The 19,479-nt window shown below is 38.9% G+C and overlaps 1 protein-coding gene across 2 annotated transcripts in view; it reads left to right on the top strand.

Annotated features, from left to right (window-relative positions):
• The window catches only part of LOC122811722 (leucine-rich repeat flightless-interacting protein 1-like), a 316,301-nt gene that overhangs the window by 13,316 nt on the left and 283,506 nt on the right, over positions 1–19,479 (top strand). For both annotated transcript variants that reach the window (XM_044083758.1, XM_044083759.1), the window contains exon 2: positions 9,249–9,335. In XM_044083758.1, the coding sequence (XP_043939693.1) occupies positions 9,249–9,335 (87 nt within the window). The remainder of the gene's footprint in view (positions 1–9,248; positions 9,336–19,479) is intronic.

The following is a 19,479-nucleotide window of genomic DNA, read 5'->3' as shown; positions in this document are numbered from 1 at the left end:
TTAATATTAGCGGCCCAGGATACTGGACTATGTACATTCTAGTTTACGATATCCATTGAACATGTGGGAGAAACATACAAATGCAGGTTCTGTAAAGCAGAACTGAAAACAGTCTCATATCTTGTTGCTGGGTGTGATACACTAATGGCAGAGGGCCTGTATACGATATTAAAGTGGTTGAGAAGCACTGGAAACATGAGCCACAAAGCATTATAGAGAATGATGTTTATATCACATGGGATCACCCATTACCAACAGTTCAAAAAACAGATGTGAGAAAACCAGATATAGTAAGTACATGAAAAGAAGACAAAGATAGCACTGATCATTGAAATTGCTACACCCTGTGATTATATTGTCTTATGTACAACAAAGTCATAAAATACCAGGATTTGCAGGCAGAAATGAGGGAAGAAGGATACTCAGGCAGTTATAGTAATATAGCAGTAGGAGCAATGGGTCTCGTGAAAATAATTTACAGCCATATTTAGATACATGTAACTCTGTATGAATTACAAAAGTATTAGTTCTGGGCACATTGCATGTGTTGCAAAGATCACGTTTGGCTAAAATCAAAGATTGAAACAATACTAATTTCCTGAACTTTAATTGTACTTTGAGTTAGGAATGGAGTACATTCCTGACTTGGAGAAATTAAAAAAAAAACAGGAATGTACCACCAAAGCACCTTTGTCTTACTTGAAACTGCTGCTGTTGCTGGTTTGGTTTTCTGTGCGCATTTGTAGGGGGAGGGGTCTCTTTCTATTCAAGAACAGATCTGATGTACAGTGAGATTCCCTTAATGAGCAACGTGTCTTTTGAACATGCCACAGATGGCTTCATACTGAGGTCAAAGTGATATGGCATCAAAAAAACTGACAGGGACTCCATACACAAGAATTCCACTGACCAAAAGACCAGTAAACTCAATCAGAGTTTTCATAATTACCGTGTGGATATTTCCCTGGAATATTAGTTTATTATTTATTTTATTTTATTTTATGAATGCATGTATTAGTTCTTTCTCTCTTTACTTGTTCATCTTCGTTTGCATGGTCACTCCTACTAAGCAGAGCTCATGTATGGAGGGAGGGGAGAACTCCAGGAAAAAACACTCCCTGCAAATAAGCTATGACGCAAATGCTATGTATATGAAGCTTGAACATGGGTTCTACAGTTGGGAACAGCACTGCCATCATTCAAACAAAATTAGAGTAATAGCAGAATCACAATACTGAGTGGGTACAAATTAGTGATTCTGTACAGGAACAGTCAACAGAGCAGAATATCACAAAGGGGCAAATATAATGCATATTTTATATGTAGTCAAATATTGGTTTTCTAGTTGTGCCTGTATTTGTCTGGGGGAAGTAGGAATAACTACTGAGATTTCAGAATTTAGCAGGCTTTTGAACCCAATTAAATGGCAGAAGATTAATTATGTAAAAGTATAATCTTCTTAGTATTCATCCAGCAACACACCTGTCAGAAGGAGGCCATCATAAACTTGTCAGTGGGGGCTTGATGTAGCCTAGTTTTTCCATGATCTGGATGGCAGTCACAAAGGCACTGTAATCCTACCAAGAACTTCCATAAAGAATGTAAAAGATAGAAGTATGTAGATTCTGGGAACAATTTTGGCAATTAAGGGGCTTTGTCAACGTAAATGTTTTACTTTGGCTAATGAAATAATAGTAAAGACATAAAAACACTCATAACAATGTAGGTCACTTTCTGGAGGGTACCCTAATACTGGTAGGAGACTGTAACCTCCTGTTCTCACTCTCTGAGGTGAGAAGGTATTCGTCAGTAGAAAAAAACTGCTAAGTGCTTTTGCGGGTAGGTGTCATTGGCTGATGTATTCTGGTCCTCACATTCCAATGATGTGTATGCCATTCCCATCCCCATAAGATTTACACCCAAACTAACAAAATCCTGGTCTCATCTGAGCACTCCAGTAAACTGAAAGTGCTCACCGAGTCAACAATGTCTTTGAGAGCAACTCTGACTTACCTTGATTTAGAAAATCAGATGAGCCAGCTACCCAAATAGTGCAGGTTTATTCCTACTATTGACATGATGAACGCTTTAAAGAATGGCTTTCCCTTTCACCCCAGACCTTATTCAGCATAATCTAGGGATAGAGATGTGCTTCTCCTAAAACAGTGGTCTGTTCTGAGGCATCATTACAATAATGCTATTTTGTTTGCCAACACTGTTTTTTATCTTGTATTCTTTCTTTCTTTTTATTTTGGGTTCAAGTGCATTTGTCTGTCATTGGCCATGTCTTGAAACCTATCCTCAGTCATACGCTTCACCTTTCCTGACACCTGTCTAACTTATCCCTTCAGACAAGGCCCTCATGAATAGGGAAACCCCTAGTGTGAACAGTCATGTAATGCATGTGGAGAATATATTAGGGTGCCTCAGTACAGCAGCATACTGACAGCTGAGGATGGCTTTTTTTAATTACCCACTGTCATGCCTAGTTGCCAATGCACATTGTATATGCACATGATGTGAACTAGTGTTACTGGTCTCCACCAATTAGTATTGGTACTTGACTATAAATCCTGCCCATCCTTCACAGGACAGCTAAGCAAGTGAAATGCACAACTTCTTCCTATCCTCACATCTGATTCCTCAGGAGCCAGACTTTCTAACTGATCCCAAATTGCCTGGGTCATAGTCAGGGATCCATCTCTCCATGCCACACAAGCAGGGTTTTTTGGCCACATTCTGAGAGTATTTCATGTCCTTAGTTAGCTGGCCTATCTTGGATCTCACTGGCAACTCTTAACAGGCAGCTTTTATGAAATGTTCTGCATCTTTGACCTCTTTTTAAAGTACAACATTCAGTTTAATGGTGCCACATTTTGTTAGCTTTATCTGGAAAGATGCTCTCCGATTTTTCTTTTTTTAACATAATATTGGTTCACCAGTAGGTAAAAGTTTGAAATTCTGAGTCTCATTATACTTGAGCCAGCAACAGGGATTTTTTTTTCTTTTTTTACTCTATTTCTTCTTCCTCCAGTATTATTACAGTAGCTTGAACATGATACTGGATTATAGTTATTCCTCTAGTCCCTATAGAAATTTGGTTACCAGATGTCTTTTGAATTTTATATCTTCCATATAGATTCCCTTCCCAATTTAAATGCACTTTGTTTCACATTTTCCATCATTCTATTTAACCATAGCCCTCTTACTATATAAATTTATTTAGGCTCACAGCTGCCCATACCAAGGCAGTCTCATTAATATCTACAGTAACAAATCTTATAGCTTAATGGACAAATGAATTTACTACTAAGAAGCCAGTAGTTCAGAGCAATTGATTGTTTTTGCTTGCACGTACCTGGAATTTGACTCTTCCTGCTCCAATCACCCTTTGCTATACTTGGGCTCACTCCGCTCCCCTATCCTACCCTCATTCCCACCCACCTCCAGGCACCTGACCTTTATATCTAACTAGCCACTCCCCTAAGCCTCTCTCTTACACCAACCTCATTTCTATATAGCCTCTCCTCTTCTCACTGTCTTCAATCCACACCACCATCTACCTTCACTCCATGTTACCTCGCTCACACAATACCCAAATTGTACAATCTCTTCAGGCTAATACCCCCTACCTAATCCTCCCACTCTAACCACAACCTACATAAAGTATAGCCACACCTAAATCTCTACTCACTCCTGTAAAGATACCTACTAAAACTTCACAACAATAGAGCAGCACTTTGTCTGAGCAAAATGTGGCCCCTAACATTTATATTAATAATAAGCCTCACCATCACCTCACACTTAACTTCTTACCACTACACTAGCAACTCAAAATTTCAGACTAAGTCCCCTACCTGCCCTACCCATTCACAAGACAAACCAACCTTTTCAGTAATATTTCCTTCTATCTACAACATCTCAAATCTTGACCTGGCCACATTCAAAGTAACCCCACACCAACTAAACAACCACATTTCCTCAGAATATAACACATCTATAATCAGATGCCTACAAACTGTAATACAAATAGCATCCCAGATCATACTTAGTAGAGATGTGCACCCAAACCCTGGCCCTTCAAACAATAACAACCCCCCCGCTACCAAACAAATAACATTTTCTAACCTCCCCCAGGAAATCTACAAATCTCCTTATACTCACATAAATGTAAGGAGCATATTGAACAAAATCCCAGAGCTACATGCTACCCTGGCCCTCTACTCCCCTGACATAGTCCTCCTCACAGACGCCTGTCTAAAACCGCTAAACAATAATAATAACTTTGCTCCACCTGGTTACAATGTTCTTAGACAAGACAGACTATCCAAAAGATGCAGAGGCATTGCTCTCCTCTTCAAAAACAAATTGACCGTTGAATTGTTAGCCACTGAACAAACCAAGTTCAATAATGCAGTAACTATGTTCACTAAGCTGAAAAGCGACTCACAAAAACACTTGCATATAATTGGTACCTATATAACCCCCCTGACAATAACATTAACACAGTAGAATCCATTCTAGACTGGACATCCCAAACATTTCCCCAAGAAACAATCATACTAGGTAACGTTAATATCAACTGGTCCTCTGTAACTCGCTCCACCCCACTAACCAGATTAACCTACATGGTTTCACTCAACTAATCAAAACCACAACACAGGTAGATAAAGCATCAAAAAAGGAGTCCATCCTAGACTGGATCCTTACTAACAGACCATCTCAATTCTACCTCTCAGGCTCCCTCCCAGACACCCTCAGTGAATTAGACACCAGGTGAATTCATTAAAATCCTCCACCCTCTAACAAATCCAGTGCACAAAGAATTTCAAAACCTATGACTTCATATCTGTACTTAATTAATGGAACTGAAGACCACTCTCATCTCTCTCCTGCAACGTGCCGTAAACTACTTAAATAACACTTTCCTAAATATTCTAAATCATCTTGTCCCTATCAGAACTGCCAGAACTAAATCCAACTCTGCCCCCTGGCTGAACAGAGATACCCGTCTAGCTACTAAAGCAAATAGATAAAGCCTGGGAATCGTGGCATCAAAATAAAACTCAGACTAATAGACAGGCATATCAAGTACAAAGTACAATGTCCCTTTTGGGATGTACCTTACCAGACACCTGCAGCAACTGGAAAGACCCCAAAAGTACCTCTCCAAGAGGATCAAAGGGCTCAAACAGATGCCATATGCTGCCCGGTTAAAGAAACTCCAGCTCTACTCAGTGGCATACCGCCTGCTCAGAGGCGATCTGTGCCTGACGTATAAAGCCATGTCCAACCCAGAATTAATGGACATGCTGCACCTCAGAAAATCCAAATCCCATCGAGCCACGTGCTCGAGACTTGAACCTCAGCACTGAAATAAATAGGACATGCTGGAGGGACAGATTCATAACCCAGAGGCTCCCTTCACTCTGGAATAAAATCCCAGTCCAGGTTAGGCAGAGTCCCTCATTGACTCTCTTCAAGAGGAATCTTGATGAGTGGATAGGAGATCATAGGTTTACCCCGGGTATCACTTCTGTGTCACTGCTAGACAGAGGCACAGTATACTAACCTCGAAAAAGGGCATAGCAAAATTCATTTAAAATGGGTGGCGAAAGCCAAACACACTCTGGCTAGGTTTATAAATGCCCTAGGGCAGATAGCCTAGTATGAATCTTTGAACCTATGAACCTATAAGAACTAAGGAACGAAGCCAAACAACACATTAGGACACACAAAAAGAATCACTATATAGGCATTCAAACCAAACACAAAAATAACCCACAAAAATTCTGGGCTGCCATTAATACAATCCTACAACCAGGAAAGACCAGTACTCCACCCCCAAACATTGAGACCACCACCAATAATATTGCCATCCAATTCAACGAATACTTCACCAAATCGATCCTAGCCCTCACCAATAATAGTTCTCCCAAATTACATCCAATTCTATCTTCCATACCAGCAGAACAAAACCTCTTCCCCTTACAGCCTGTCTCAACTAGCACAATATATAAATACCTAAATAGGCTTAAACCCACAACCCTGGCTGCTGACCAATTACCTGTGGAATATCTAAAGATTGCAGCCAAAGCCATCTCTTACCCAATCTCCATGTTCATTAACCGCTCTTTATCAGAACAACACGTTCCTTCTCTGTGGAAACATTCGCATATAATACCACTCCACAAAGGAGGTAACTCTGGAACTATCTAATTACTGTCCAGTTGCCAGTCTATCCCCCCTTATGTAAAATCCTCAAAAAATGTATACATTTCCAAATAATAAAATATCTCCTCACTAATAAACTGCTAACCATCACCCAGCATTGATTCCACCACAATAATAGTACTACCACGCCCTTATTAGCTTTACCAACACAGTAAACCAACATCAAAACAATGGTAACCTAGCATCCACTGTATTCCTAGATCTCTCCAAGGCCTTCGATACTGTCTCCCATCCCAAACTCCTTTCTGTTCTCTCCGATCTTAACCTGAGCCACTCCACACTAGGTTTCAAGACTATCTAACCAAATGCCAACAAGCAGTAAAATGGCAGAACTCCTTATCTCCCCTCCTACCTGTCACCCTAGGGGTCCTCCAGGGATCCATTCTTGGGCCTTTTCTTTTCAACATATTCACCAACCAACTCCACAAAGCTACCCGGCATGCCACTCTAGTCCAGTACGCTGATAATTCCACTCTAATCTGCTCCACCCCATCACTCCCTCAACTCCAGGAATTGACACAAGAGTCCTTTACTGCTGTTGAAACCTGGTTAGCCAACTCTCAACTAATACTTAACCCCAATAAAACACAGCTAATGATATTCTATCCCACTATTGCCTTAGACCCCATACCACCATTCACAATATTCTCAGCTAATAACACCCCTATCACACCTGTCCAACACACTAAACTTCTAGGGGTTATCATAGAGCACAACATGAAATTTGATATGCACATTGCACAGACAATAAAGAAAGTCCATAAAAAACTCGGAACTCTATATAGATGCAAAAAGTACCTTACCAATGACAGTAAAGCCACTATCGCAAGAATCCACCTACTATCCACACTCCTCTATGCCTCCCTCATACTCATCAACCTAAACAAAGCAGACTAACAAACTAAACACCTGCTATAATAACATAGCTGTGTTTGCTACTGACTCACCCTTCAGGACACATAACTTCATAGCAGTCAAACAACTATCCTGGCTAGAATTACCCAACCTGCTTACATATAACCAGCTTACAATAGCCCACCAAATTCTATATTATCCCGATAGAGTTCCTGCTTTTCAAGGTCTGCTTAATATCTACTGCTATTAAGATCCTCCAATAAAGCACTGGCTGACATCGGCAAATGCAACAATAGCTCTGGGGACTCCTTGTTTTCCATTTCTGTTGCAAAAGCATGAAATACCATCCCCATAGATATTAGGACCACTGAAAACAAAAATAATTTCAAAAAAAACTCCTCCAGTCCCATTTACATAATTCTTGTTTATTGTAATTGTTCTCACCCTGGGTAGCTTCATTTAATTAGATCATGTTATATCTTAACCTTCTATGAAAGCTTGCAACAACTCCTTTCTATACTCTTAATCAATGTGTGTTTACTGTACTAGCCACTGATGAATGTAACCAAACGGCTGAACAAAATGTCCTTTCAACTGTATTGTTTATTGTGAATGGTGGTACTGTGATCCTTATGGTATATTTACTTTTTGCTCCTTTCTTGGCCTTGACACAGTACCTTATTAACTTTTTGACTCTGTACTGTACTTTATTAACATGCGTATTGTATTTACTGTATTTGCTGTACTAATCTTTGTGGAGCTTTTCTCCCCGGGCCTCCACTGAAAATGAGATCCATGCCCAGTTGAACCTTCCCGGTAAACAAATATAAAATAAATAAAAATAAATGAGTGTGAGTCCTGAATAGCAATACTGAATGAACAAAAATCCAGACTTACATATGCCAAGTATGAGATTGTTGTTCCACGGAATGTTATCTTTTTTGGGGGGCTTACTCCTTGCAAAAAACAACTTTAAAGGAAAGCAGCGATGTTGGATATTCACTGTGTTTTTGGTCTTTTACTTTCATTACTTCAGGGCTCACTATTACAAGTCCCAACAACTGAATAGGGAGCCTTCACAGTACTCAAAATAGTCACATAGTTAGTTTTGTATGTGTTACGTATAGCATATAATAAGCTATACTGTAAGCTTTTAGAGTACTGCTTTTTAAACAATGTGTGTTACAGGTCTGAAAATGTATGGCGAGACAGCTGTCTTTTCTGAGTGTTACCCATCCTCACAACTATAATCCAGTTTTAGAGATACCTTCAGAAAACTGCTTCACTTAGAAGAAGTAGTAATTTTATTTTTAACACAGCAGGTGCCACTCGTTTCCATGTCAGCTCTGTTGTCACTTACTAAGTATGTTTTCTGGCAATCAGCAGCTTCATAGACAGGTTTCCAGTAGGGTATGGCTTGTACCCATGTATTACAATGACTATTTGCTTTATAGGATATGTCAGTGAGTCAATATGTGCATCTTACTATGTAGATATTTCAAGTGCGTGTGTGTGTGTGTGTGTGTGTGTGTGTGTGTGTGTGTGTGTGTGTGTGTGTGTGTGTGTGTGTGTGTACCTGTGTGTGTGTGGGGGGGAGTGTGTGTGTGTGGGGGGGGGGGAGTGTGCATGTGCATCTACCTTCAGGGATTGAATTTTAATTTTTTGCAACATTTATTTAATTATTAATCTTCTAGCAATCAAATGAAATTACTAATGTATTCAAAAATGCAGTTTGCTTTCTTTTTCATTAGCGAGGGGAAGGTACATTATTCAGTCACTGAATGTACGAACATATGAAAACATATACAGACAACTATTTATTGTGAAAGCTGAGAGTTCAATGTTTGTAGCAGCTGTTTAAGCTTAAGAAAACATTTTGTTATGAATAATAGATTCAAAGTGGAACTTTCCACTGGATGATGTTGATGTATCCCCTTGGGCATGAAATACCCCCCCTTACCACAGCATACAATCATGTGAACTGCCCCCCCCCCCAAAGAACTTCTAGTAATTAGTTATGCCAGCAGCTTGGAATGCTGGCCTCTTCTGATGTGTTGCACAGGGCCAGGTATGGCAGCACAAATTAAATGATGCCTTACTGTACAACTTCAGACACACTGCCAACATTAACGCTCTTTCTTTGTTCCCTTCTCCTCTAGGCTGACGCAGAGCTCTCTGCTAAGCGAGCCGCCCGAGCCAAAGCTAGACAAGCACACCTGAATAAGGTAGAAAGGCATCACACAGAGGTAAGTCATTCTCTAAGTCTTTCATTCCTTCCCTTTCTCTAGTGGTACTTTGATACAACTGTTCTGCTGTCTCCTTGCCAAGAGTTTCTCTTCTCCTACATACTCTCTTCCTATTACATTCATCCTACAGCTAACAAATGTGAAAGGAGTTGGTCTGCATGCTTCATGCAAAGCAGTCTGTATGGAACGATCCTGTCTGAACCGCAGGCCAGCCATTGATTTAACATGGTTTGTCAGACATGCCATGTGACCGCTTGTGTTCCTCGGCCCCAGAACAATGCAGTAGATACAGTATCTCAGTGAAAGTGATAGAAAGCGTTCCTCTCCCTCATACAAAATTAATGCTGAAGAGTGCATCAAAAGGGCTGAAGTTTCCTTTGCCTTGGATGTGACTGTATGTTAAGTAGTCCAGGAACACTATTAAGTAGATCAGAAATGACAAAAATAAGGAAGTGTTTGTTCTTTCTAGGATACATTAGTGTGATAAGCAGCTCTGCAGAGTAATGTCTATAATAGAAATATACCTTCTCAAAATAAGATCTAAATTTATAATGTAGAGCAGAGCAGTCACTCTCAGTTTGGCAGCATGAATGAAATGGAACAAAAAAGGAAGACCAACAATTAACCCTCAGTAAAGACAACTCCTTCCCTACTGAGGTACAGGAACCAAAAGTTAGATTATCTATGCTGTGTGGAGTGATAATGTTGTCAAAAAACATGAAAAGTGCCCAAGAAAAAAGTCGGACATGACAAATATGGCAAGACAGAGACTAAAACAAGCCAGCAAGATGCTCAGCTAAAACTGATAGTCACCACTAGAAAAAAGTGATAATTGAACGTCTTTTTAAATCAGTAAAGTAGACTTCATCCAGCCTGGACACTTATGGGAACGAGTGTTTTGGTATATTAGCAGGCTAGAAGGGCATTAATGCCCATGCTCAAAATATTTGTATGTATGTGCGTATGAGTACTAAGTCTGCTTTGGCTGAAGTGGGGAAGCCTATCGTACACTCGGTCAAGTGCAATTTCAGCAAGCAGCTTTTTTTGGTTATTTTTTTTTAATTATGATTTATCAAAAATGGATATAGTTCCATTGTTCAATGCAATCCTGTGGTGTGTTTGAGACTCCTGTCCTGTGCACTGTCAATGTTTTTTCATCTTTTCCCAGTGTTCTATGACCTTAGATTTGAACACATAAGTTAGTTGGTTTGGGAGAGGGGAGCAAAATGGGTTTGCCACCCATGCAAAAAATGCTTGTGTGTGTGTTTTTTTTTTTTTTTTTCACTTTATGAGTTCTGGTACATTTGATTTAAAAAAATGATTGAAACATAACTCACAGGGCAATGGTTCAGACTGACATAGGTGAGGCTTTGGTCTGGCCCAGTGGCACAGAGGGATAAAGCCCTTCCTGTGTCCCAGATGACCTAATTCAGTTTGGATGGGAGTGAGTGGCTGATGCTGGCTGCCTAGGTTCACTGCAGTGGCATCATTAAGAGCCAGGTTTTTACACCAGGGTTATTACATACAGTCTTGCCCTATGGGGAGGTGAGCACTAACAAGTGCTCAGAAAGGGTGGCAATAACTTTTGAGTGCATTTGCCTAAAGGCACATGTGTTTAATCAGTGTATCTTAAGGTCCAAATGATTGCTTGCCATTGTTGTTCCAATGCCCCTCTATTGTGGTATTAATTTGAAAAGTGGGACAAAGAGTTTCTCTGAGTGGGGTGTATGTGCTGTCAGTTATGTAAGATTAATGACATTAAGAATGGAACAGGAGTTTTTTTTTTTTAAACAGAAAGAAGTATTAGGACTAAAGTATACATCTAAAGTCAGTAAGTTAGAAATACAAATCTAACACATAAGTTTAGCTCAGCTCAAAAGAAGACAGATTACCAAATGGTGAAGAATAATTTAATAATACAGTGGAAATTACCATTTGGTCATCTCTATTTTTTATGAGCTGAGCTGTGCTGAACTTGTGTGTGGATTTGTATTTCTTTGGACCAAGCATTAACTTGTGTTGTACAGTAAATCAGAAATATCAGCAAAATACAACTAAAACAGTTTCATTCTGTTCGTAGAGGTCTGGTCCTTCACATGATAAGACATGTTTGAGTAAGGCTTCACCTGCTTGTTCTAGTGAATTGTCTGGCTGCGATTAGAAATCACATGCTGTTACTGTCTGAACTGTAATCAAATTTCCAACAGGTATAAAAAAAAGGCAAGCAACGTGTTCTCATGGTTCAGCAACAGACAATATGAGTATCTATTTGTACTCCTTTGTATTTTACTAAAAACTGTACTTCCTAGCAGTCCTTTTTTTGTTTAAATATTTAAAACAGCAAAAATTAGCAGTACTTCCCAAGGAGGTATGAACTGAAGGAGTAAGCATGAATGTGCATTCCTTCAAAAGTTGAACTTTTTGCTACTACACTTATTTCCAGGGAGTCAGAGAAGTTCTCGCCAGTAGCACTATTTAGCTAAAGTGTATTGGCAAATCAGTGTGATGGCAAGAATCTCCATTTCAGATACAAGGTAAAGGTGGACCAAGAAACACCTCTTTAACAGCTAATTACCATGTCTCTGTAGCGAATACTCTCCTGACAGACCTGACTACGCATCATAGTAGCATAGACATCCCTAACACGTGTGCACACACACACACACACACACACACACACACACACACACACACACACACACACACACACACACACGCATGCAGATGCATGCATCCATGCAGCCATATTCATGCCCCTGTACACACACACATGCGTACACACACACACACACACACACACACACACACACACACACACACACACACACACACACACACACACACACACACCTCCATGTAACCATATTCATGCCCCTACACACACACACACACACACACACACACACACACACACACACACACACACACACACACACACACACACACACACACACACACACACACACATCTCTCTGATACTCACCTATAGTTATGGCATGAGCCATGACAATTCAGTAGGTGAATGGTTGAATGCCACCTTTTTGACAACATTCGCTTTTTCTTCCTTGTGAAGGAATCAAAGCTGTAGAGTGATTCTCTGCATCTCTTTACCACATTAATCCACTGCCAATGTCATTTCCATGACAGGAAACATGCTAATTTCCACCAGCTGCTTCCATGAACCGCCACATTTGCATGGTGCTGTACACGTGAAGCTGCTGTCTATGCTGCAGCCACTTCCAGAGTAAGACCACAGTAGGAGAGCAGTCTATAAATCGCTCAGGCTTACCCAAGCAGAATCCTTTGGAGTTAGGGCATTTGCATTGCGGTAAGCCTTCCTGAATTTCAGGGCTTGTGTGTCACAACATGTACAAGTGATTTCATTAAATTACATAGTCACGCGGTACTAGTGCTTCATTCAGAAATAATGCAAAGTTACTATGATGGTTTCTTTGAATGTTTTTTCAAATTTAGATTTTTTAAATGTTTTCTTAAAAACAAGAATTCCATGCAAAGTATATTTTAAGCCACTAAACACAAAGCAGTGACAAGCTAAATTATAGCATTCAGACATTTTTTGCTGTGCAGAGCAATCCAAAAATCAAAAAGCAGAAATGAGATAGAAACCAAATGAATACAGAGCAAGCAAAAAAAAAAAGAATACTAGGGTAATTCTGAAACATTTTACTGAATTGCATACGTCCCAAACATGAAAAACAGTAGACCCCACTCCCTGATTTGCATTTTTATTTTTCATTTTTATAAACAGATTTTGGTTTTGAGAAGAAGAATGTTGATCACCAGCACTGCTTTTCAACAGAGCTCACGGTGTCGAGAAAATAATCACTTGCAGGTTGAACGTCGAGCTGGCACCTCAGCGTTCGTCAAAATCTACTGCCAATCATAAGCGGACCGGAGTTCAGCTGTGGCGACCCCTAACCGGGAAAAGCCAAAAGACAACAACAACATATATATTTACGTGTGGGTGTGTGTGTGTATGTGAGAGAGAGAGAGCCCCTGTCTGTCTTTCTCAAAGTTCAGGACTCCTTTAAAAGAAACAATTGCAGCTTTTTCCTGATACCCCCTTCCAATTAATCAGAGCCAGTGCAACAGACATCAAATCCCTCTTCAGAAAGAGCAAACAAACCCTGTGCTAACTTTGAATATGAATGGGTACAGAGATAAAGCTCATTTGCACAATTTTCTGCTCCCATCTTCTTCTTCTTCTTCTTAATGTAGCAATAAAAAGGGGGTGGAGACATGGTCTATCACTAAAGTAAATTCCCCAAGGAGATGGTATTTTAGGGAGGGAGGCATCCACTAAATAGTAAGGTATTCTCTTTTGATTGCAAAACACGTAGCTTTTGCCTTGGTTAATTTGCAACTTAGAAAAATACTGGACACTCTCCCAAACAAAATTTTGTGATAGCACTGCTTCTAAGCCTACCTCTGAGGCATCAGGCCAGATTTGTTAACGCCTATACTAAGTGTACAGTAACTGTACACAATCTGTATTCAAGAACATTTCTACTACATTTGTTGCGCTTTCCAGTTGCTCAGAAAGATTACACTAAGTGTACATGTAGTCTACACTTTGTGTAAGCTTTATCAATCCCCCTGAATATTTAAGGCTGCAAAAAAATCAGTAAGAAAACTAAAATTAGGAGGTAGAGGTTGTGAATTATGCTTGTGTTGTCTGTTCACTTAGAACAGTGTACACTTAGCGTACACTTATTGCAGGCATTTATGAATCCCAGGGTATGAGGACTTGCTAAAATCAGATGGTAACAGAGGCTCTGAACATGTTTCCCTTAACTGTCTGAGAGAGGCATTGATTCCCATAGCCCACTTTATTTGGGGGGCATCTTCTCAGTAGTTAGGTCTGTTAGGTGTCATGCCATTGCTGCAAAGTGGATATAAAATTCTGATAACAGACAGATAATTTCAAGAATCCTCTCACTTGTCTCAGTGTCTGGTATAGGCCAGTTTTTCATTGCTTATATCTTTTCTTTATTGACCTTAGCAATTCCCTTTCCTATTACATATCCTAAGAATTTAATCTCTGTTATACATTCCTTGCTCTTGGAGGTACTGTTGGCTAACCCAACTTTTCTTTATTTAATAAAGTTTGTACCCTGGCCAGATAGGAGTCCCAGTCCTCACAGCAGATAATATCATCAGCCAGGTAGACAGTAATATACTGGCTATGGGGCTTTAGGATTTGATCCATGAGCTGCTGAGCATCATACAACCCAAAAGGGTGGATGATATACTGGAGTAATTTCTCAGGTATTTAAAAAGCTGTTTTTTTTTTCCTTTGGCTTCACTTTGGCTTCAGCTGTTAGATGGATTTGCCAGTACCCCCTCTCTAACCTTTCTTTGAGTTCATCTACTCTAGTCATTGGGTAACTATTGAATTTTGTGATGCTGTACAGCTTCCTGAAATCATTACAGAACTTAAATGGTCCATCAGGTTTAGGGGACAAATACTGTCCCCCACATTGACACTTCTGACACCCCCTCTTAAGCATCTTGTATACTGCCTGTTGTACAGCCTTTCTTTGTGACTCTGGTAGTCTGTGAGGCTTAATGTATGGTATAGAATCAGGTTTATTCTGCCTGGCAGCTCTGAAAACATTTCATTATTCCTTAACAGAAAGTCTTTTATTTCTAGTTTCTGTTGCTTTGATGGTGTAACAGAAAGTTTTGTATTACTTGTTTCTGTGGCTTAGGTAGTGTATCATACACCTGAGTTCCAGGCACAGAGGTCAGTTTTCTTTTGCTAATAACTAACTACAAAGGTTTGTACTTTCTTCCATGGCCTCAGAGCATTGATTATGTCTGTTCTAATCTTCTTTTACCAGTCTGCCTAACTCTGTAGTTAATCTCATTAAGTTTTTGTATTACTTCAAATGGACCCTAACATTTATCTGAAAATGATTTTCTGCTGAGAGGACAAAAACTATCAGCTGATCTCCAGCTTTAAGTTCCCCGATCCTTGCATTTTTTATACACCCCTCATGTTGTGTAGCGTGGTCTCTTTCCATGTGTTCTTTGGCTATGAGTATTACCACTTTCGATCTATCTTGTAAATTGGTATAGTATTCTGTGACACTTTAAATGGCATTTTTTTCTTATTCCTGAGTTTCTCTGGCTATATTTAACAGTCTGTCACTTCAAAAGCCCAAAAAACGAACTAACTGTGGTCGTAACAGAAAATAATAATAACAGTAATAATAATAATAAAAATGAATGACCTTAAACGAGTAAAACTTTAATAAATTCCAAAACTTCAAAATGTAAAAATAAAAACGTACAAAACATACAACTATTAAACAACTGGTAAGCACTTTCATTCCTTAGTTAGAACTTCTTCAGACCAAGTTGCTGCTTATCCATACAATTTTAAATAAATTACTAAAAATCACATGACCATTCCCTTAGTGAATTAATCGTTTTTCTCTTCAGAACATTTTTACAATTCACTCTGTCATTAATTCCAGGGTATGTGCAAGCATCTAACCTTACTTGCCAACAGTACTCCTTCCAGTCCAATTCATCTTCAGCATCCAGTCTTAAATCATAATTACATACTTGATCTATAACTAAAAACTTAAACAGCATTTTATTCACTTCTTTATAATGTTTTTGTTTAACAAGTGTTGCTACTGTATTACTTAAATCAAATTATTTAATTGCTCCTACATGCTCTACTATTAAATTATGTAATTGTTCTGAAGAGAAAAGGGTTAATTCACTAAGGCAATGATCACATGATTTTTAGTAATTTTGTTAAAAAGTGTCTGAAGAAGTTCTAAGGAATGAAAGTGCTTACCAGTTGCTTAACCAGTTGTTTAATAGCTGTATGGTTTGTACATTTTTATTTTCACGTTTTGAAGTTCCAAAGTTTATTAAAGTTTCATTCATTTAAGGTCGTTCATTTTTATATCTAAGAGTCTGTTTGGTTGCCTGCTGTATAATAATTCGAAAAATCTGAATGCTGTTGAGGCCTGTGGCACATCTCGAACGGCAAGCAGGTGTGATATTAACTGGTCCCAGCTTTTGCCATCTTCTTTAATACATTTTCTCAGTATGAAGCTTGATGTTCATTAAAAATGCTGAAGTAATCCATTCAACCTGGCATGGCACACCAAGGTTTTTAATTGCTTGACCATGAAGCATTGGTACAATAGGCATATTGTTCTGGGCATATTGAAGAGCACTGCTCAGGTGAATATTTCCTTACCTGTCCTTATTCTGGATTATAGTAAATCTAGCTCCCTCACTGTAGCTTTATAGTAGTTTTACATAGTAGGATAGTTTTGGGGTACTTAGTTGCATACTCCAAATAATTAAAATATATGAAAACCTATTGATAGATTTTACCCGTGGCCCAACAATGTCTGTACCAATATGTTTAAATGACACCTCTGTAATAGGCATTAGTGTCAGAAAACTGTTAAAGCCTGAGTGGGGCTGTCTTTCGGCATTCAGGGCATCTGACACTCAAGTTCTCACCTTCTTTTTTTTTTGTTCCTTGTCAGTAAAATCCTGCTAAGATACTTGTTTTAGCCTTATCCATTCCTTAGTGCCCACTTAGTACTTGGCTATGTGCTAATCTCATCCCTAGATTTCTGAAAGGCTTAGTACCAATAGTTGGCATATCCTTTTCTCTCAGTCCTTATTTGTTGGCATACCCTTTTCTCTCAGTCCTTATTTACTCTGTAAAACAAGTCATTATTTAAGTCACAGTATTGGTAAGAGGTAGACACATCTTGTTCAGTTTCTTCCCGCAGAGTTCTAGGTGTATCATCTTCCTATTGATCCTTTTTAAAGTGCAAGTGGCTTCCCTGTAGGTCAGCTAGGCCTGGAGTTTCCTTAAGGTCACTTTGTAATTAGGTAGAAGATCCTGCCTCCTCTCCTGCCAAAACAGCTACTAGTATCTTAGTACCCTTATCGTAGAAAAGGCAATTCCTACCAATTGTCTTATGGTCAGTTGCTATCTCTGCTTGTTTTCAGTTTTTCTTGTTCTGTTCCTTCATGACCTTGGTACATAGGACCCTCTTTCCTTTGTTTAGTGTTCCAGTATTCTGGCTCATCTGGAACATCATTAGGTCTCTGTTCAGTGATATTTTTGTTTCTCATTATATATTATCCTCTCTTTTTTTCCTTTTCTATGTTGCTTACCCTGTGCCTCAGAATAACTGAACACCACCCTCTCAGTGAATACTCGTTTTGCTTCATTTTTGCAAGCCATTCTGCTCCCTGCTCTCCAACACTTTCAAGCTACAGTAATACTTCTGCTTTCTGCTTTATAACAATTCCAGGCTGCAATATTTTACTGTGTAACTCCCTTTACAGGTTCTGCTTAGCCACAGCTGTATGCTGACATATCACTTTAAATGATCTAGGTTCTCTCTTGCTATCCTTCACCAAATGTTTGTACCTTTAGAGTTTTCGAACAGCATGAGAACTCACACATATTGTCAGTCACTTCTTAGCACTTTGGCTTCTCAGGGAATAAAAATTCATAAAAATTAAATGGTCTATAAATTACGTAATTCTTAACTGACACACCACTCACAAAGTAAACCATCAAGACAATAAAAATCTCTTTGTGTATTAAACGTATCACAGCAAATATTTCCAATTTATTTCTATATTGAGGTTGTAAGGTCTCATAGTACCAAACTGTAAAACGTACACATTCTGTTCATATAAATAATTTGTTTCTGATTATTTTCCTAAAACTGTCTTCCTGAAACTGCTGACATCTCCTAAATGTTTTAAACTAAATTATTCTGCTAAGGTTATTTTCTATTTATTATTCTTAATGTCTCTGGCATTCTCATTAAGCCTAATTTTACACATTTTAGTAGTTTATCCTGCATAAAATTGATTGCAGAAGCATATCAAGGCACGCAGCTCAGTGGCTGTATTACAACTATAACACCCTGCCTTTAATTTTATTTTAACCTTTAATATTCTTACAATTTTTTCTAAGAGATCCACAGATATTATAATTACTACAGGGGAAAGTCACTTATGTCCTTAGCTCTCCTGTGTGATAGAGCATGACTGTTATCCAACCTCCACATAAACCATTCATCTGTTAAGAGAAGCTGCCTGTCATTTTTCAGCAACTGGGCAAAACTTTCTCATAGACTGTTGCAAAATATATGTTTTCTTTATCCCGTATGTGTCTTGTCTCATGTATGCATGCATATTTTGACTGTAACTCTCCTCTCTCTAGCTTGCTAGTGCTCTAAAGTGATCTGGTTCCACATTGTCACATTCAAATACTTGTAAAAACATTCTCATAATATTTGAGGCTTTCATAATAAAATAATTCTTTCTAGCGTATAATCTTTTGGCATGCACCAGTGGGACTATCACATTTTGTGCAGCAGTGAGACTATTGCATTTTGTGCAGCAGTGAGACTATCGCATTTTGTGCACCAGTGAGACTATCACATTTTCTGGAGTGTAACCCTTGTCATAAGTAAAACAGTGTGGCTCTTGTCTTTTGATAGGATAATATAGTCACTTGTCTATCTGAGTCTCCTTTTACTTTCATGTCTTGATAATTAACGTTTTCTTAACCCTATGTAAGGCTAATTTTAGAGCCATATCTGTTATTGGTATTATCTGCCATAAATTTCTGAATTTTAGGAGTGCCCCCTCCTGCACACAAAAATAAGTTAATCAATCTGCAAAGGCTTTAACAAGTTGCTCAAAAAATAAATAAATAAATAAATAATAAATCATGCCTATAGCACAGATGCCCCTGTCCTCCTGCCTTCAGTGGCTATACAGATTCTAACAGTATGCCATGCTGATCTCTTGGACTCATATGCTCTAATGAATGTGCCTAGTAGTCCCCCCCACACACACACACCTTTTCTATGTTGGGCAGAGGTATATCTGTAGGCTTATCATTTGCTGGTTCCATTCCCCATTCTAATATGGTAGTGTATCAAAAGGACCACTTCTTCCCACTGCTTCCAGAAATCTTTAAAGTTGGGAAATCTTTCCCATTTACCATGTCCGAGTAACAGGATTAACTGCTTCCCTCAGATATAATTGTGTTCTAGCTGGGCAGTGGGATACTGTTTGACACCAAGAATGTAAACCACGCCAACAG

Source organism: Protopterus annectens, chromosome 9.part0, assembly GCF_019279795.1.
Source record: "Protopterus annectens isolate FY-2018-M chromosome 9.part0, PAN1.0, whole genome shotgun sequence".
Lineage (NCBI taxonomy): Eukaryota > Metazoa > Chordata > Ceratodontiformes > Protopteridae > Protopterus > Protopterus annectens.
The sequence above is the reverse complement of the archived record's forward strand: the minus strand, read 5'-3'. Positions and strand labels throughout refer to the sequence as shown.